Source organism: Carettochelys insculpta, chromosome 2 (assembly GCF_033958435.1).
Source record: "Carettochelys insculpta isolate YL-2023 chromosome 2, ASM3395843v1, whole genome shotgun sequence".
Taxonomy (NCBI): Eukaryota; Metazoa; Chordata; order Testudines; family Carettochelyidae; genus Carettochelys; species Carettochelys insculpta.
In genome coordinates this window covers 83,525,973-83,546,967 of record NC_134138.1, presented here as the reverse complement: position 1 = coordinate 83,546,967, position 20,995 = coordinate 83,525,973, and the positions used below count along the sequence as shown (strand labels likewise).

Sequence of the window (20,995 nt, the reverse complement as noted above, 5' to 3'; positions counted from 1 at the left end):
TTTAGTAGGAGAGTGACTGTTTGAATTATTTAATGGAACAAGACACCCAATTAATAGTGAAATATGCTATTTACTTAGTTTTATCTATGATCTACAGTCCCATAAGCCTAGTTTAATTGCAACCCAGGACCTTCAAGTGTTCCTTATGTACAAAACGTTAATGATTTTTAACATAGCATATCTGTCAATTTAACCAGACTTTTGCCAGCAATTTTTAAACTGTCATTATATGAAAGACATCAGATTGGTATAGCAAAAAGGTGAGAGGAAAATATTTTCTTTTCATTTTACTTTCCCTGTACTTTGTGAAGTCAGCTTTGTCATCAGTATCCCCTAGTATGAGAGTACCACACACTAGAGCTACATCTACACCTGCCCTCTTCTTTGAAGGAGGCATGGTAATCAGGCTGAAGGGAGATTACTAATGAAGTGCTGCGATGCATATGCAGCACTTAATTAGGCTAATTTTCCCTGCCGCAAATTCAAAGTGTCAAACTTTGAAGTGCCGGCATGCCATGTAGTTTGGGGAGTAAAGGTACTTCGAAGTAACGCAAGCACGGCATGCTGGCACTTCAAAGTTTGACACTTCTAACTTGCTGTGGGGGAGAATTAGCCTAATGAAATGCTGCATATGAATCACCGCAGTTCATTAGTAATCTCCCACCACCCTGATTCCAAGAAGAGGGTAAGTGTAGACATAGCCTAACAGTGCATTGGAGGGCAGAGGGGGACAAACAGTACACCTAATAAAATAGGAAAACGCTGTAAAAACTGCAGAAATAAGCAGGGACCTCCCCCCAGAGTGGATCTCACCTGAATTTTAAATAAACTATATTTCACATTTATCTCATAAAAAGTTGTATGTACCAAATTAAAAATCAGTACAGCACTTCACAAAAGAATCACAGAAGTTCATGAACAGTCCTTTAATGTGTTTGTGTGTGAATATGCTTAAGATAAAATCTTCTGTATTCCTTATGTTTTAGTGTTTGATCATGTTGCATTTTTTCTTACCTTCCTAAAAACTGGACTTCACCTCTGTGATGATGAGGAATGGACTTGTACTTCCCTAGGTCTCCCTCTGGTCTTGTTACATTATATCCAGCATAATGAACCCTACAGTACAGCAATTAAAGAGAAGTGTATGAACAAATTAAATTTAGATGATCCCAAATGGAACTATGAAAGGTGCGGTCCATAGTCTATGTAGACTAAAGGATGCCTGCTACTACTACAGCAAGAGTGAAAAAATTGCATTCAAATCTTAACTCTTACATTTGCTGACAACCTTTCCAAAAAAAGATATGACCTTCACTTTACTGGTTTTTAACTTTTTAAAATTTAAACAGTGCTATATATACTGTGACAAATAGCAACCAGGCAACCCTGTCCCAAGCATTTTACATCCTACTTCATACATCAAAGAGGTAAGAAAGACTGGGCGTATATGGAAACTATGAGGTTACAAGAGTAGAACCATAGGATATGGTCTTGTTTTACTACCTAAGACTGTCCTGTTTAAATCTATGTGTCTGTTAATTTACATATAATTTAATTCATAAAAATTAACAAATTCAGAAAAAACAACATTTTAAAATTTTAAGAACGTTAATGCAGGGCAGTATGTGGCAGGCACATTCCACAAATGCAATGGGCAGGAGAGAAGGGCCAACTCTGAGTAGCAGGTAGGGAATGGGAAGCAGAGCAATATAGCCCTAGCTCACTCTGCTCCCCTCTTTCTTGGGCTGCCACTCAGGGTAGAGGGTGAGACTGGTGCCACGGTCACCAGCTGGAAGTGAAGCAATGCAGCAAGGGGAGCAGAGTAACCTATGTCCACGTGCTCCACATTCTGTGCATCTCTCAGTCACTGCAACTGAGTGCAGGGGACAGCCTGACATGTTGCCAGCACCACACCCCTTGCCCTGCTTATCTCCAAAGGCCACATTGCTTGGAGAAAGGGGGCTTGAGGAAAGAAGCAGGGCAGAGCTGAGGCCAGGCACCAGAGGAGGGTTGTCCCAGCCCTCCCCTGAGCTGGTGAGGCATGAGGAGGAATCACACAGTGGACAGTGAAATGGCCGGTGCGTCCCCCACTGCCCCCTCCCACATCTCTCTCTCTCTCTCAGTAGCAATCATGCCTGATTTAATGGTGTTTTTATAGATAGTCAATTTCACTATTCAGTTGGTTGGTTTACAACTCTGCCTCATGGGATAGCAGGATATCACTTATACAGGGCTCTTGGACATAGAAGCAACTTATATATAAGCTCTTCCACAGACACTAATAGGGGTTTTAACTGTTTTAGTAGCAACAGCAATAGCAAAGCTGGGGTGTGGGGAAGCACATGCACAAAGAAAAACCCAGATATGCTTCGTGTTACAGCTGTTGTAACACACATGCCTAATAGGGTGATATTTCTTGAAAAGGTCTAAGGGTAGGGGGCTGGAGACAGAAAAGTTGAATGGCATCTGGGCCAGTGTTGCTAGGCAGATGTACAACCAGCATTCATGCTCAGAACTTTCCAGAGATGGAAGTGGTAGTATGGGGCATGCCCAATGGGCTTCCTGTAGGTGCACTGAAATTCCACCTGCTGTATCTTCCCAGGCAGCATCACTGAGGCAGGTCAAGTAGTCAAAGCAGCTGTGTGGTAGCTGGGACAAGGTCCACGATAGTTTGCTTTTTTGTTCCTGTTTTCCCCTCACTCAAACATTTTGTAGCAAGCTGGTGATGCTGTTAACTTTCCGAAAGGGAAGCACAAGCAGTATTAGTTATGGAAGGAGGAATTTGGAAGAAAACTTATTTTTAATTTTACACTTCGAATGCTATTATAATAGTCATATTTTGTTAACTGACATAGTTTCCCAACTCCTTTCTCATTTAAAATGTGTTGATAGGGAAACTCTTTATTGCAGTGCTTTTGACTCATAAGACAATCGCTCATCAAGTAAATTCAACCTAAGCTTTGGACACGTCAGGTATATCTCACTGGGTTTTTATATATATATATATGCATGCACATGAGTTAAAACTATGAAAAATAATGCATATGGATTATGAAGTCATCTTGTCATTTAGCAGAATTAAATATTATTTAATATATATTTTTTATAAAGTTGTTACTAAATAATTAAGCTCATTTTTTCTCTTTTTGGATTTGATTGTGCTGGGTGGGGGAAGAGACTGATCCTTGATGAAAGTCCTCAAAGAATGAAATCTGGGTTTTCATGTGCTTTTCTACAGAAATTGTGTTCAAGCACTAGGAAGGGGCCAAATGTTACACTATTAGGTCAAAAGAGACCTTCAAACATCAACAGGCCAAGCAGAAAATCCTTTTTATATATTTCCTTAAAATACTGAAACGTATATTATAAAGGAGAGCTCCATTAGAAACAGGATATTGAAATGTGAACCCTTCAAAAATTTAGTGTGCCATTTAACTCCAGTTAAAAAAAAAAAAAAGAAACATAACATCTTAATCTGTCTCCCCACCCCCAACTAGCGTTGTCAACCCTCCATGAACCTCCACGAATTAATGATTAAGACATTTGATGAAACCTCCAGGAACACAGCCAACCAGAAGTGGCAACCCTATCCCTAGTACAAATTGTATATCCACCAAGGGGGAGACATTCAAAGACAGAAAGAGCAAGTGGGTACCTACTTCCATTGAGAGTCAATGAGATTTGTGTCTTAACTCCTTGAGGCATTCTGAAAGTCTACCCCCTAGGCTTTAAGCTTTTCAGAGCAGAGCCTGGGACCTGGTCAACACCAAAAAGTTAGGTCGAACTAGATGATATAGTCAACACTACAGGGCGCATTCCACTGGACTTTAAGGTCCATTTTAATACACCTGCTTTTCACGAGGCACAATGCCAAATTCAACCTTGTACAGTTGACTTTAGGGCAGTGCTGATGGAGTGTTGTGAAATTAGATGTTCTTGGCTTCCTGGAGGTGTCCCACAGTGCCACAATCTGGCCACCATTTTCAGCTCTGTTGCTCTCCAGAGCCGTGTCTACACGTGCACGCTACTTCGAAGTAGCGGCACTAACTTCGAAATAGCGCCCGTCACGGCTACACGCGCCGGGCGCTATTTCGAAGTTAACTTCGACGTTAGGCAGCGAGACGTCGAAGTTGCTAACCCCATGAGGGGATAGGAATAGCGCCCTACTTCGACGTTCAACGTGTAGTCGTTGCGCGTCCCGCAACTTCGAAATAGCGGGGTCCGCCATGGCGGCCATTAGCTGAGGGGTTGAGAGACGCTCTCTCCAGCCCCTGCGGGGCTCTATGGTCACCGTGGGCAGCAGCCCTTAGCCCAGGGCTTCTGGCTGCTGCTGCGGCAGCTGGGGTCCATGCTGCAGGCACAGGGTCTGCAACCAGTTGTCGGCTCTGTGGATCTTGTGTTGTTTAGTGCAACTGTGTCTGGGAGGGGCCCTTTAAGGGAGCGGCTTGCTGTTGAGTCCGCCCTGTGACCCTGTCTGCAGCTGTGCCTGGCACCCTTATTTCGGTGTGTGCTACTTTGGCGTGTAGACGTACCCTCGCAGCGCCTATTTCGATGTGGTGCCGCGCAACGTCGAAGTTGAACATCGACGTTGCCAGCCCTGGAGGACGTGTAGACGTTACTCATCGAAATAGCCTATTTCGATGTTGCTACATTGAAATAAGCTATTTCGATGTAGGCTTCATGTGTAGACGTAGCCCAGATGTGCAGGAAATAGCCCAGAAAAGAAGGGTTAACTCAACCTGTGCAATAACTGGAGTTGAGATGTTATGCCTGTGGGTGCCCCACCTTAGATGCATCAGTGCCGCTGTACACACAGGTTGAAAATTTGTGTAGCAGTGTCCCCCTCACCGGCTGCCCATGTAAACAGAGCGCAAAGCACAAAACGCCTGTGACAGCTACTGCACGTGCACAGGCAGCCGGTCAGCTCAGATCTTCTGTGATCCAGAAGTCAAGGCAGAAATCCAAAGCAGAGGTAAGGAGGGTGGGTGGTGGAGCACTCACAGGGACAACATCTCGAAGATGTTTAAGATGTTCCACCTTAAGTGACTACAAAGCAGTGACTGTTTGGAGGTGGATCCTTTGGATAGTGCAGATCGACTGAAAGCAATACAGATTGGCTGAAGCCAGTCTGAGTTGGAAAAGGTCTCTATAGCATAATGCTGAGTGAAGGTGTGAGCGGATGCCCACATTGCCAACGTTAACTTTGATAAAGAATGCCAAGTGGGCATTCTTGCACATTCCACACATGCAATGACTGCTTCTACATCATTCCTCAGAGGTGCGTCCACTGATGACATTTGCAGAGCAGCGATCTTGTATAGCTAGAGATCCATTTAGAGAGTCTCTGTTTGGAGATGGGCATGCCACGGGACGTTTTGGCTGTAGAGACGAAGAGTTGGGTTATTTTCTGGAAAGTCTGAGTTCTCTGCAGGTAGAATGCTGACAGTATGCATGGTTCTATGTCTATTGTTGGTGTGTGGTTTAGGGAAGACGACACGTAAGTATACCAGTTTGTCGCAGGGGAAAGAGGTAAATACTTCAGGGGAGGAATTTAGGGTGGGTGGGTAGGACCACCTTATCTTTATGACCAATTTATACATGGTGGCTCTATATGGTGCTTCTGACATCAGTGCACTGATCTCTCCTATCCTCCATGCCACAAGGAAAGCTACTTTCATGGAGAGACTTTCATCAAGGAACAACCTCTTCCCCTGCCCTCCACCCAGCAAAGAGCAGATGGCTAACTGTTCAAAGGGTTTCCCAGTTAGGGCTCTGAGGACTAAGTTGAGGTCCCATGCAGGTGTTGGCTCTCTGGATGGTGGGTGGGGGGAGGGGTAGAGGGAGGTGTTGTAGAGGCCCTTCAGGACCTGCTTAATGGATAGGTGGGGGAAGACGGAGCGGTCTTGGATATGCTGGTGGAAGGCTGATATGATTAGGTGGACCCTCATCATACTGATAGATTCATTTGCTGGAGGTGGGATAAGCACGTAAGTAAGTACATATGGGATCCCCACTTGCATGGGATCACATGGTTGGAAGCAACTATGAAACACTGCTGTTTCTGTGAATAGGTTTTCCTTGTTAAGGTTGTCGGCCATTTTCAAGGATCATGCAGATCCGAGGTTGACAATGCAGCTTTAAAATCTGTCAGCCAACCAGGAACCACGTATGGAGGCGAAGGCAATCAACAGCTGGGTAATGGATGGATCCTTTCTGCTGGGTCAGGAGCAGAGAGACACAGGAGGAGGATGGTGAGGGAGACATCTGGACAGCTGGGCCAGCTCAGAGAACCAGGTCTACCTGGGCCATCGGGATGCTGGAGTATGACCTGAGCCCCATCCTGTCTTATATTGACCATGACCCATTGAATGAGAGGAATCTGCGGAAATTAATATGCTAAAGGTGTATTCCATGTGCTGCTGAAGGCATCCCCCAGTGAACTGCAGCCTAATCCACATCTGGAGTAGCAATGGGGGCAGCATACTTTGGCAGCTGGGGCAAACAGATCCACAGTCGGGAAGTCCCATTTGCAGAAGACATAGAAAATGGTGGATCTGATTATTTTCCACTCATGGTTGAGGGGAAAATTTCAGCTGAGGTCATCTGCGAGTATATTGTTCCTGCCTGGTATGTAAGTCTCCAGAAGGTGGATTTTCCAGGAGATACACCACTTCCACAGCTGCACTGCTTCCTGGCAGTTTTCTTGAGCATACTCTGCCCTGTTTATGTAGTACATTGCTGCTGTATTGTCCGTCATTATGCAGCTATGTTGTTGCAGATGTGTGGAGAAATACATGCAGGCATGGTGAACTGCTCTCAGTTCTAGGAGATTGATGGGTTTGAGCCATTCATCTGTTGAACATGTGCCCTGGACCATTTGATCCCCTAGATGGGCACCCCACCCTAGTAGGGAAGTGTCCATTGTCATGATATTTGGAGAGGGTCTCCAGAATGGCACCCCTGCACATATGGTCTGGGGCTGCATCTACCAACCAAGGGAGTCTGACTATAGCTGGGACTCTCCCTTTTGTTCCGCAGATGGACCTGGGGCCTGAACACTGCTCTGAACCAGGCCTCCATCAGGTCTCATCCAGAAGCATACATGGGGCGCATATGAGACCGCTACTGCCATGTGGCTGAGGAGAAAGACATTGCCTGGAAGTCACAGTGGGCGTGATCTGCAGCATGGTGATGAGGTCTTGGATTGTCTGTAGGGGAAGTGAGGCTGTAACCATCTGATAATCCAAGAGTGCCCGTATGAATTCAAGGATTGGTGTTGGTGTCAGGGTGCACTTTGGGAGTTTTACACAAAGGCCCAGATTGGAAAACAGTGTTTTGGTTAAAGTTATTGCCTGCTTGTTCTGAGCTGAGCAGTGCTCCCTTATTAGACAGTCTTTTAGGTAGGGAAAGATGGTTATTCCCTTTGTTCCCAGGTGTGCTGTGACCACTTCCCAGGATCTTTGAGAAGATCCTTGGTGCTGTGCAACGGCCAAAAGGGGAGCACCTTGTATTGAAAGTGTCATTTTGCTATCACAAACCTGAGGTATCCTCTATGCAATGGGTGGATGGTGACATGATCGTAAGCATTCTAGATGTTGAGTGGACAGCCAGTCCCCTTTTTGTAATACAGGGATGATCGTGACTAATGTTATCTTGAATCTTTGGCTCAGACTTCTGAGATCTAGCATGAATCTCCATCCCCCTGTTTTCTTCTGTGTGAGGGAACAGTGTGAGCAGAAGCCCCTTCCCCTGTGCTTGGTGGGTACCTCCTCTTTGGCTGCCAGCTGTAGAACGCTTGCCTCTTGCATGAGCACAGACTTGTGAGAAGGGTCGCTGAAAAGGGATGGTGGTTAAGCTTGGGGCTTGAAAATGAATGGGATGACGCAGCTGGCGTGTACAATCTTTAAGCCCCACTTTTCTGTGCTGATGGCTCTCCATGCCAGGTAGAACGCTGCTAGCCTTGAGCCAAAAGTGGTATGTGGGTCAGCCTGGGGCCCACGAGGTAAGGGGGTTTCCAACTCTCGACCAAATCTTCAAAACAACTGATGGGCCAGAGCCTGCTGAATCAGAGACTGGTGTGTAGTCTCTCCCTGCTCCTGGGGTGTTTGATGTCATGTCATATTGTTTGTGACTGAATTAGGGTGGTTTATACTTGTAACTAAATTGCCTGTTTTGTTTGCACTTCGCAGTGGTTGTTTGGATGCCCAGTGTATGCAAGGTGACACTTGAATCTTTAAGAGTGTGAAGCGTCTTGGGATTTCTGGCTAAGGGCTGAGACATCTCGAAAGGAAAATCCTCAACAGTGGTTTGGACCTCCTTAAGTAAACCAGAGAGTTGTAGCCAGGATACTCCCTCATAACTACTGCTGATGCTAGGGACCTCCTCTTGATGCCTGCTGTGTCAAGAGCAGATTGTAACTCTGTTCTTGAAATTTCAGTAAAGATTAAAGCTGGTCAAAGACGTGGTGCATATATTTTGCAAGTTGTGCCATGTAACTGGCAAGACGAAACTGAAGGCTGGCTGAGGAATACGACATCTTCCCCACCACATCCAGACTTTTCCACTCTGTCTCCTGGGGCAACTCTAGTATTCTGCTGTTTACCCCTCTGATAGTAGAGTCCATGAATCAGAGAGTTGAGGATGGGTGAAAAAAGAAGGAATTCAGTGCCAATTGATGCTACACAGTACTTGCTCTCCAGGCTCTTTGATGTGGGCACAATGGAGGCAAGGGTGCTACAGAGAAGCTTGGTCCAGAAGCACCTCACTAATTGGTATTGCCAGTCTATTCTGGGTAGACATGTGTAAGATTTGTAAGTTTGTATTGTGTTACCCTTGGGGTCAGGAAGGATCTCAATCTGAGACCCTCCTAAAGGGGTCTTGGAAGTGGAAGGCTGCACTAAATGAGGCTATAGAATTTGACAAGTGACAAGCTCTTCTTGTTTCCCGGCTCACTGACTTTATCAAAGAGCTTCACCATCTTCAATAAGGAGGGGTGACCCCTCTCCTTTTGTCGTAACACTCAAGGTTGCCCCCTTAGATGCAGGGAGGGCAGCAATGCAGTGCTTAGAAGCACGTTTCACTGTCAGGGACACAGACCCTGAGGAAGCATGCAAACTATTCCTCCCTTGAGGGGGATTTCCCCTTATCTTTCTGGCTTGTCCCAGTCAAAGACATATCAGAAGTCTTTGTCTCCTCAGGCACAGCCCTCAGGAGGTCGTCAGTGTGGTGCCAAGGTGTAAGAGCCTGCTCCATTAACCAGACGGGGAGCTGCTGTTGTCTCGCTTTCCAGGACTGTCCCATGAGCTTTTTGCAGTGTGGGCAGCTCTTGGTAGCGTGGCATTGACCCAGACAGCGGACACAGAGCAAATGGCCATCCAAACTTGGGATGGAAAGGTCACAAGCAGCACACTTTTTAAAGCCCGAGAAGCTGGGCATGAGCAAGTGAGGAGGCTGACTACAAAGCCAGTAAAAGCAAGTAGAGCCACCTGCAAGAAGCTGCACCCGCAACTTTTCTTGTTATCTGTTTCTTTTGTGGATAGTTGGTAAGTTATCTTCTGTGGATGGTTTTTTTGGTTTTTTATTTCCAGGTCTGAGGTGGGTGAGGGAGAAGACATATCTTGTGATCAAAGTCAGTGGTGATCAGAGAAGAACTGAGAGGCTGTCTGCCCAAGCATGTGCAGTAGCTGTCACAGGCATCTCATGCCTGTGCTCTGCATGCATGCTGGCAGCCAGTGAGGGGGACACTGCTATACAAATCTTCGATCCATGGGCACAGCAGCGCAGAAACCCCTAGGCTATGTCTACACCAGCCCAAAACTTTGAAATGGCCATTTCGAAGATTACTCATGAAGCGCTGAAATACGTATTCAGCACCTCATTAGCATATGGGTGGCCGTAGCACTTCGAAATTGCCGCGGCTCACTGTCGCGTGGCTCGTCCACATGGGCGTCCTTTTCTGCTGATAGGAATAAGGGGATTTTAATGTTCCCTGGGTTCTTTCAAAAAGGACACCTGTTTGGACAAGCCACGGCAATTCTGAAGTGCCGTGGCCGCCCGCATGCTAATGAGGCACTGAATATGTATTTTTCAGCGCTTCATTAGTAATCTTCAAAATGGACATTAGCATGACCATTTCGAAGTTTTGGGCTAGTGTAGACATAGACCCAATGTGGAGCACCCATGGGGACTTGCAAAGAAGTAGTTTGAATTTTGTTTCCTGTTTGGCCAGCATGGCAAGCCAAGCAGACAGCTCATCTCAAGAGCACATCTATACATGAATTCCCAAAGTTGCAGACAAGTTTCAACATGAAGCATGCAGGAAATCCAGGATCTTACTGCTGGGGAAAAAGGTGGGAGAGAAGCTGTGCTGGCAGAACTACAAAGCAACAAAAGAAATGTAGACGGCTACACCAAGATCTCTCAGGGTTTGGTTGATAAAGGATAAACCAGGGAAGCCCAGCACTGCTGTGTGAAAATGAAAAAGTTCACGAAGGTATTCCAGAAGACCAAGGAAGCAGATGGACATTCTGGGTCATCACTACAAACATGCCGCTTCTGTGAGCGACTGCATGGATTCTAGGAGGGGAACCAACCACTGTCCCCAAAGAATCTGTGGATATCTCTGAAGAGATTCTTTAGGCTCCTTCTGGCAATAGTGGGGAAGATATGGTGGATGAGGAAGAGGAGGAAAAGGGCAATGGTGAGCAGCCAATCTCACTGACAGCCAGAACCTTTTTTGAACTTTGTACACGATCCCCCCCTCCCAGGATGTTTTGCTGATGGACCCTGATAGCAGGGAGAGCACCTCTGGTGAGTTCTCATTTTTAAATCATACTACAGTCATACTACTGCTACTACATTTAATCATCCTTGGGTTAAGGAAATTGGGTGTGATTTGTGGTGGACACTGTACCTACACAACCTGGGGTCCCAGAAAAACTTATTAACTTGTTTGGGGATGGAGCGGTAATCCTCCCTGCACATCTCCATAAAGTGCTCTCTCAGACTTTCTTTAAATCACAACTTTCTGGGGAGGCCTGCCTTATTCCAATCTCTATGATAGGACACCTTCCTACACTACGCCATCAGTAAGTGATCTGGTGTCACTGCAGCACAAAGCAGTGCAGCATGCCCCCACCCTTCTGTTCACATTCAGTCAGCATCTGTTCCTTATGTGGAGGAGTTATGAGAAGGCTAACATCTCACATAGCAACTTAGAAGAATCAGGGGAAGGTATGTGTAACATAGGGTCATTAAGCCTCTCCACCATGCGTGGCTCACCGGCCTCCCTTCCCTAGGATTCTGGGAGAAGGGAAACTTTCCCTGTGCCAGCAAAGTAGGAAGGGGAAGCATGCAACGACTGAGAGCCAGAGAGCTCTCACAGCACAAGCTGCACTGCCATGGCTTGCCTCCCTTTCCCTTCCCTGGGCTCCTGGTGGGAAGGCAAACTTTCACTGTCCCAGCCAAGGGGGAAGCATGTGGTGACTATTGCAGCCACACACAGCTCCAAGAGGCATGGCACAAGATGCAGTTCCATGTCTTGCCCAGCCCCCACCATCCATGGGCCCCACAGGAAAGGGAAACTTTCCATGCCCCAGAAAAAGCAGTGAGGGGGAGCACACAGTAACTGCGACTGCCATAGCCTCAACAGACAATACCCCACCCACCCACAGCATGCACAGCTACAGAAACTACTTTTGGAACCCACAGTGCTGCACATTTCTAAAAAACCATATCCCAAATCTGGCCCTTACTTGTGGAAGAGAACTGAGTCAAGCAGGCCCCTTCAGATCTCTGTGTAGTACCTGCTACACAGAGCACACCTAAAAGCAAAAATCTGTCCTTGTACATAACAGATCGCTATAGTTTCCCCACAGATGTTCTTTCATGAATTTACTCTGTGTATTATAATACTCATCTACAGTAAATGCATCTCCCTAATGTCTGGTCTTCTCTTATGTTTTCAACAACCTCTTCCACAACTCCCTTCTACAACCTGTTAGACTGGCACAGATCAGAAGGAAAAAAAACGAATGTGGGAAGGCATTTTCTTTGACCACATGCAAGCCACTTGCATTGACTAAGCACAGTTAAATGCACGGAGGAGAAGCACACCAGAGAATAGGTGAGTGGATTGGGAGGATACAAAAGTGTCCAAAGACTGTGAATCAAGACGCAGGAGGACATGTTGAAGCACATGGTGCAGCAAGCAGAGCTCCTAAAGTGCCAGGCAGAGAAGCACAGAGCCCTGTTGCAGCCTATACTAAACCACATTGCCTGCCTCACCATGTTCCATATCTTCCCCCTCGGTGCCCCAGAATGGAGAGGTGGAGTCAAAGGCAGCCTTGAATTCAACCCCAAGGGATGCTTCTTAGAGAAGACAGCTGACATACTCCCACCTACGATTGCAAAACACCTCTTGTCCTTGCTTATCTGTCTTGAAAGCCCTTGCTATGACCTCCTTTACCATGTGCTTCATTTTGTCCCCTAAATAAAAACATACACACTCTCAAAAACAGTGTCTTTATTGCTTGTGTTGCAGAAGTGGGGCTTTGGGACTTCTACAGGGTTTACGGGCCAGCACAAAATCTCCCGGGGCACCTCCTTAACAGTAATAGACGTGACTGTCATGTCACTGTCTGGTTATTCATAAAACTGTTTTTCAAAGCCTCCCTGATTAACAGTGTACCTCACTCACTGTGCTCTTCTTATTGCCCTGGTGTCTCGCTGCTCATAATTACTAGCCAGGTGACCTGCCTCTGCCCTCTAGCCTGGCGTGAAATTTTCCCCTAATTATGGAGCACACAGCAGGCTTCAACCACAAGAAGAAGAATGTTGCTTTCATTTAGGTCTAATTGAGTCAGGAGGCTCCCAAACCTGGCTTTTAAATAAACAAATGCAAATTCTACTACTATTCTGCACTTGCTCAGCCTTTAGTTGAACTGCTCCTTACCACAGTCCAGGTTGCCCGTGCATGGCTTCATGAGCCAAGCGAGCAAGGGGTCATGATCACCTTCTCGTCTGGGAAGAAAGTTCCATTTTGCAGCTTTCTGAACAATCCAGAGAGTTCCTAAAGATGCACATATCATGCATGTTTCCCAACCAGCCCATGCTGATGTCAGTGAAATGGCCCTTGTGTTCCACCAATGCCTGAAACACCACTGAGAAGTACCCCTTGCAGTTTATATACTGTGTGGCAAGGTGGTCTTGCAACAAAGTGGGGATATGCACTCCATCTATTACCCCACCGCAGTTAGGAATCACCATCACAGCAAAACTGTCCATTGTGTCCTGCACATTTTCACATTTCACCATCCTTCAAGCAGAAGGGTATTGATTGCCTTGGCTACCTGGATCACAGCAGCCCCGCCCCTGTAAATTTCCCATTCTGAATTGATCGCCCCCTGATTAGTAGTTGTCTAGTGCTGAAGCTTCCACAGTGCTACTGCCACGCACTTCTGAGCTGTCAGAGAAAGAGAAGTTACTCACCTGTGTAGTAACAATGGTTCTTCGAGATGTGTCCCTGTGGGTGCTCCACAGTAGGTGTCGGGCTCACCCCGGCGCCGCAGATTGGAAAATTTTTAGCTGTCTCCGTCGGGTCACGCATGCGCCGATGCGTGCCGGTCCTTCGTGCGCCTTTGGTCACATGCACGATCCAGTCCCCGCCAGTTCCTTGACCAACTGCCCCAGATGCTTCTGAAAAATGCGAAAACAGAGCTCCGAAGCGGGGAGGAATGGGTGGGTAGTGGAGCACCCACCGGGACATCTCTCGAAGAACCATCGGTACTACACAGGTGAGTAACTTCTCTTTCTTCTTCGAGTGGTCCCTGTGGGTACTCCACAGTAGGTGACTACCCAGCAGTGACCCCAATTAAGGAGGTGGGTGTCCGTTTATGTGCAGCTTGCCCTTGATAGGACTGCTGTTGATAGGCGCATATCTTCAAGCACCTGGTGCATGGCATAATGCTTGGCAAAGGTGTCGTAAGATGACCAAGTCGCCGCTCTGCAGATGTCTTTTAATGTGATGCCTTTGAAGAAGGCCGTCGATGCTGCCATCGCTCTGGTGGAGTGAGCCCTGGGTGGAACCAGCAGGAGTCTTACTCAGTTCATAACACAGTCTTATGCAGGATACGATGTGATTTGAAATTCTTTGTGAGGATAGGCCTTCCCCTTTCGACCTGGGTGCAAGAGACACCAGGAGTCTGTCCGTTTTCCGGAAGGGCTTAGTTCTCTCTATGTAAAAGGCCAATGCCCTCCTTACGTCTAGCAGGTGCAGCCGTGCCTCTTTGCTAGCATTGTGAGGCTTAGGATAAAATGAGGGTAATACTATTGGTTCGTTAATGTGGAACTCTGAGGAAACCTTTGGAAGGAAGGTTGGGTGCAATCGTAAGATCACTGCTTCTTTTGAGATTACTGTGCAGGGTGGCATTGCCATTATTGTTGCGAGTTCACTCACCCTGTGGGCTGACGTAATCGCAAGAAGGAAGGTTGTTTTCAGGGTAAGTAGCCAGAGGGGTACCGTGGCCAATGGTTCAAAGAGTGGTCCCGACAGCGTGTGGAGGACCAAGTCCAAACTCCATAACGGCAATAGCGGTTTCCGAGGGGGGTACAGGTTTACCAGCCCCTTTAGGAACCGTGTGACCATAGGATGGGCGAATATGGGTGGCCCTTCCTCTTTATGTTGAAACGCTGATATAGCTGCAAGATGGACCTTTAGTGAAGATAGGGAGAGTCTATCTTGTTTTAGCTCCAGCAGGTATTCTAGAATTGCAGTTATAGGGATGCCCTGAGGAGCCAACTGCTTGGAAGAGCACCAGGAGATGAATCGTTTCCACTTCTGCACGTAAGTCCTTCTGGTGGAAGTCCTTCGACTGGACTCCAAGACATGTTTCACTCCCTCCGAACATGTGCTCTCTAAGGTGCTGAGCCATGGATTAGCCACGCCTGTAGGCGGAGTCTTTGAGGGTGTGGGTGCACTATGGTAGGGGGAGTGGTGGGTGGCATGACACGCACAGAAGTGGAGGAAACCATTGTTGTCGGTCCCAGGTTGGGACTATCAGTATTATGCGTGCTCTCTCTCTTTTGGCTTTCTCTAGAACCTTGTGAATGAGTGTTGTGGGAGGGAACGCATAGAGTAGAGGGCCCTCCCATGGCACCATGAAGGCGTCCCCCAAGGATCCCTGTCCTATGCCCGCTCTGGAGCGGTACTGAAGGCATTGTTTGTTGTGGTAAGTGGCAAACAGATCGATTTGGGGAACCCCCATTTGTGAAAAACTTGTCAGAGCAGATCGGCACGGATCTGCCACTTGTGCGTGAGCACAAAGTGCCTGCTTAGCTGGTCCGCCTTCATGTTGTGGACACCGGGTAGGTATGAGGCTTTCAGCGTTATATTGTTGACAAAGCACCAGTTCCACAGCCGGACTGCCTCTGCGCATAGCACATGGGATCTGGCCCCTCCTTGCCGGTTGATATAAAACATGGTCGAGGTGTTGTCGGTATTTTTCCCCCGACTACTTTGCCGTGCAAGTATTTCCAAAAACGTCTGCACACATTGAACACTGCTCTGAGTTCTAGTATGTTTTTTATGTGCAGTGTCTTTTCCGCAGGGGACCATAGCCCCTGAGTTACTTTGTTGCCGATGGGCACTCCCCATCCTACGTGGGATGCGTCTGCCACAAGAAAAATTGCAATTTGTGATTGGTGGAAGAGCACCCCTACTAGTAAGTTCTTGGGATCTGCCCACTATGCCAGTGACCTGCGCACCTCCACTGTGGGCGATAATGTCCTGTGGATGGTATGGACTATTGGTTTGTAAATGCTCGCCAGCCAATGCTGCAGGCCCCACGTATGCAGCCTGGCATTCTGTACCACAAACACGGTGGTCGCAATGTGCCCCAACAGTTGTAGACATGTTAGGATTGGCATTATGGGGCTGTACGTCATCACTTGTACCAGGGATTTGATGGTGCGGAAACGGGCCTCGGGCAGGTATACTCTTGATGTAGTAGAGTCTGTGTGTGCCCCTATGAACTCTATATTCTGCGTAAGCTCGGTCTTTGATTTCGAGATGTTGATAACTAGGCCCAACGAGGCGAATGTGTTTGTAGTGATGTGTATCATGCGTAGGACCTCTGCCTTTGAGGCCCCTTTCAGTAGGCAGTCGTCCAGGTATGGAAAAATGAACACACCCTGTCTGTGTAGGTAAGCTGATACTACCGCCAGTGTTTTGGTGAACACTCTGGGCGCCGAAGAGAGACCGAACGGAAGAACTCTGTATTGGAAGTGCTCCCTGCCTACTGTGAAGCGGAGGAAACGTCTGTGTGCCGGGTGAATAGTTATACGAAAATACGCGTCCTGCAAGTCGAGGGCTGCAAACCAGTCTCCATCGTCCAATGCCGTAAGCACGGAGGCAATTGTAATCATCCTGAAACGCTGTTTGTGCAGATGCTGGTTGAGGGCCCATAGGTCCAGGATTGGCCTCCAGCCTCCTGTCTTCTTCTCTGTTAGGAAGTACCATGAGTAGAACCTTTCCCCTGGAATTGTTCCGGAACTCTCTCTACCGCCCCATGAACATGAGATGGTCTACCTCCTGTTTTAACCTTGTCTCATGGGAGGGGTCCTTGAAGAAGGGCTGGGTGGGCGGTTTTGGTGGAGGTAGTGATTGGAAGGGGATTGTGCATCCTGTGATTATAAATTTCCAGTACCCATTTGTCTGTGGTGATGTTTTGCCATTGAGAGTAGAACGGTTTGAGCCGATGATGGAACATGTGCTGAGACTGGCATTGAGGGATGGTCTTGATATTGCAGTCCTCGACATACCCATCAAACTTGCTGTCTCAGGGCTTGCCCCGAAGGTGCACGACCCTGCTGGGTGCGTCGTCTGGGGGCCCTATACTGTTGCTGCTGGTGGTGGCACCCTTGGTCATAGCTCCGTTGGTATTGTGTATGCTGAGGTTGATAAGCATAGCGCCTTTACTGGGGGTAAAACTTCTTCCTCCTGTACGGAGGGGTATATATGCTCAGGGTCCTAAGTGTGGTTCTCGAGTCCTTACTGGAGTGTAGGACCGAGTCAGCTGAATCTGCGAATAACTTCTGTTTATCAAATGGACATTCTACAATTTTTGTTTGCAGATCTCTGGGAATGCCGGATGTCTGGAGCCACGATTCCCTACGCATTACCACTGCTGGGGCTGTGCAGCGTGCTGCCGTGTCTGCCACGTCCAGGGCAATCTGAACTCCTGTTCGTGAGGCCGCGTAGCCCTCTTGGACGATCACTTTTAGCACCGGTTTCCTATCCTCTGGAAGTAAATCCATGAGGGAAGTAAGTCTGGAATAATTGTCGAAGTTGTGGTTTGACAGGTGTGCTGCATAATTTGCCATTCTGAGTAGTAAGGTAGAGGAGGAATAGACCTTCCTACCGAACGTGTCTAATTTCCTCGCGTCTTTTTCTGACCCTCCTGATTTATATTGCGGTGTCTTGGATCTCTGCTGTGATGGTTCGACTACCAAGGAATTTGGTTGGAGGTGGCTAAACAGGAATTCCATGCCCTTGGCTGGAACAAAGTATTTCTTATCCGCACTCTTATTTGTGGGAGGGGTGGAGGCTGAAGTCTGCCATATGTTGGTGGCTGATTCCATAATCGCTTCATCTAGTGGGATAGCAATCTTAGATGACGCCGGTGGGTCTTAAATTTTTCCGGAGTTTATGATGTTTCTCCTGCACCTGTGCTATGTGAATGTCCTGTGTTTGTGCTACTCTCTTGAATAGTTCTTGGAATTGCCTAAGGTCGTCCGGGGGGAAATATCCCCGGGGACAATCCTCTCATCTGGGGAGGACGAAGAGGCGTCGCTATGATATACCTCCTAATTCCTCCGATTCCTGGATTTGTATATACGCTTGCCCTTTCGAGGATTCAGAGGGTAGGTCCAGGGCCTATGGACCAACGTCCGCCTGGGAAGGCTGTGTTCTTCTCACGGAGTGAGACTGTGTGAATGGGTGTTGGCGAGGTGTGGGTGGAGATCTACCCCTGGATCTGGACCCCCTGTGCCGGTGTTCAGTATGGTAGGGACAGCCATAACAGCAGGGGCAAGGGCCCGGTGATGGGGATCTGGACCACGATCGGAAAACGTACGCATGGGATCTAGACGAGCGTGACCTCCATGATGACGCTGACAGTGGTGGAGATGCTCTGTGATAGTATTCATAGGGGTCCCTACTGGAGATTGGTGAAGGTTGTCTGAGCCAGGGGGATGGTGGTTGAAGGAATGGGGATGGAGGTCTGAAGCAGGCCACTGGAGTTGCTGCTCAATGTATTTCGGGGTGGGGGGGAGCTAGGCGATAACAGCAACACGGTGACCTCCGGGGATGGGCTGCGGTGCCGGGTTTTGGCTTTTACTTTTCCCTATACCTGCGAAGCAGGTGCTGCCCCCTCCCATGCCAGGGACCTCGGTGCTGTTGTGGGTGCCGTGCTCGGTGCCCCGTGCATGGTGCCGCGCAGGTAGCTTCCTCCAGCACTGTTGGGTCCCGTGCCGGGTACCCCTGCTCCAGTGCTGTCAGTGCTGCAGAGCTCGGTGCCATGGGAGTTGGTGTCGCTGATTCCAGCGCCTGCCCCCGGTGCCGACTGCTTAATGGTCGGAAGCCCCGGCGCCGCTGTGTGCGCTACAGTCATCCCGCTTTGAGCGGCCCGCTGGTCAGAGCCCTGTGCTCCGCTCGTCCTGCTTGCAGGTGTTACCAGCAAGGATCGAGCTGGTGAAAGCTTCCTTTTATTTTGTACAGAGGAGGTTAGGGAAGCCGCCTTCCTCTTGTGCGACCCTGAGGGCTCCTCTTTATGGGGCTTCTCCGATGGTCCAGGTTGGAGGGCCTTATCAAATAAAATCACTTTCAGCCTCATTTCCCTGTCCTTTCTGGCTCTGGCTGTGAGCTTGGAGCAGTGAGGACACTTTTGTGGAACGTGGGCCTCCCCGAGGCAACGAATGCACTCGCTATGCCCATCTGAGGCAGGCATGGCCTCGCGGCACGACGCACATTTCTTAAACCCCGGCGAGGACATCTCGGCCTGGGCGTTTAAGTCTTTGAATGTTAATAGGGCACTTAACAGCTAATCAGTCCTGTAAAAAAGATAACGTTCGTGGCTTTTAGGATAGCAGACCGCTTAAGGCGGCCGCCTCCGTTCTTCTCTCTCTCTCCCCCCCTTTTTTTTTTTTTTTTTTTTTTAAAAACTATATCTACATTTAAAAACAACTTTAAACAGTGCTGACTAAAACTAATAACTATTAACAAAATTAAAACACAGTTTTATCTTTCGCAGGTGTTGGAGCCGAAGCAGAATCCATCTGCAGCCGTTGGTGGTTGAGAAGGAACTGGCGGGGACCGGATCACACATGTGACCGAAGGCGCATGAAGGACTGGCACACATCAGCGCATGCGCGACCTGACGGAGACTGCTAAAAATTTTCTGATCTGCGGCGCCTGGGCGAGCCCGACACCTACTGTGGAGCACTCATGGGGACCACTCGAAGAAGAAGGACTAATTCCAGTATTGCTGCACTTCAGGGTGTGGGGAAACAATTCACCAAGTTTCATGAAAGCGGCCTTACACATGCAGAAGCTTTGTAGCCACTGCTGATCATCCCATACCTGCAGAATAATGCAGTCCCACCAGTCTGAGCGTGTTTCACGGCACCAGAAATGGCACTCCCCTGTGTACAAAGCATCGAGCGCAGCCAGCATCTCCATGTTCCTCCTCTCCAGTGTTTCACATTCGTGTATGTCCTCCTCAGAGTCTTCATCACTCTGAAGGCTGCTTAGGTTCTGCACATACTACAGCATAATGTGTGAGGTGCTCACAATACTTGCCAAAGAATTTTGAAGCTGGACGGTGTCCATGCTAGCCTTGCAATGACATCTGCATGGATACCCATGGAAAAACAGGCACAAAAATGCTTTTGGATGTTGCTTCCCAAAAGGGCAGGCATAAGAGAAGTGCACTGTGGGAAGCCGATGATTCACACCCAGAAATACCCGCAGTACTGTTTTGTCCCATCAGACGCTGGGAGCTTAACCCACAATACAAGGCGGCAGCAGGAACTGTGGGATAGATATCCACAGCATATTGCTGACAAAGTTGAAGGTGCCCACCTCAGTGGGGATGCACTCCATTGACTTTATGTGCCAGTGGGGAACATGCACGCAACTTTACAAAATCAGGTGCTACAAAATTTACCTTAAATTCAACCTAATATCCTAGTATAGATGTACCCTAAGTCTTTCTTTATAAAGTATATCAAGAGTGCTGTCTGTGCAATAATTATGGATATACACTTTTAAATTTAACACACTATGAATACCCATTAATCCAAATAAGTCTTCTGCAGACTTTTCTTGGCTTATGTATTTCAACAGCAAACAAAAAAAAAAATTGATCACTGTTCAAGAGTTCATATCTTACACAAATGTACTATAAACTGTCACCTGTTCCAGAGATCATCATCTTCTCCTCCCCATCCCCAGAAAGCATTTGGAAATCCATTGATCTTTTTGAACTGTTCCACCGTCAGTCCACTTACACCACCAAAGAACTCGTTGTATGGAAGACTGAAAATGATAACAAGGATGTTTTAATCTATTGATGGAATTTATGTAAGTAAAGATCCTATTTGAACAACTGCTTCCATAACTTCCAGGAAAAAAAAAAAAGTGTAGTGTATGGGTAGATGCTCAATACACCTACTATAAAAAAAAAGTTCTGTAAAGCATTTTTCCTAGCGAAGGATGGTATTTGCAAATAATGTAGAAAGTGAATATTTGTAATAAGGGCTTTTGTTTGTGCAACAGACAAACAAACAAACAAACAGGCAACACCAGAGATTAGTATCCCATAAAAAAAACCAGCTAAGAGGTTACTCACATGTGCAGTAACTGACTCTTTGAGATAAGTGTCTCTGTGGATGCTTCACTCCTACCTACGGTACATCCCAGTGTCTTTGATTGGAAATT

At 47.6% G+C, this 20,995-nt stretch overlaps 1 protein-coding gene across 4 annotated transcripts in view; it reads right to left on the bottom strand.

Moving 5' to 3' along the window:
* B4GALT6 (beta-1,4-galactosyltransferase 6) overlaps positions 1–20,995 on the bottom strand; it is a 69,165-nt gene that overhangs the window by 9,983 nt on the left and 38,187 nt on the right. For 3 of the 4 annotated variants that reach the window (XM_074987243.1, XM_074987244.1, XM_074987246.1), the window contains 2 exons: positions 20,471–20,593; positions 1,015–1,116 (listed from right to left, as the gene is read on the bottom strand). In XM_074987243.1, the coding sequence (XP_074843344.1) occupies positions 1,015–1,116; positions 20,471–20,593 (225 nt within the window). Of the gene's footprint in view, positions 1–1,010; positions 1,117–20,470; positions 20,594–20,995 lie in introns of those variants that run through there. The other variant, XM_074987245.1, reaches the window with a different exon arrangement.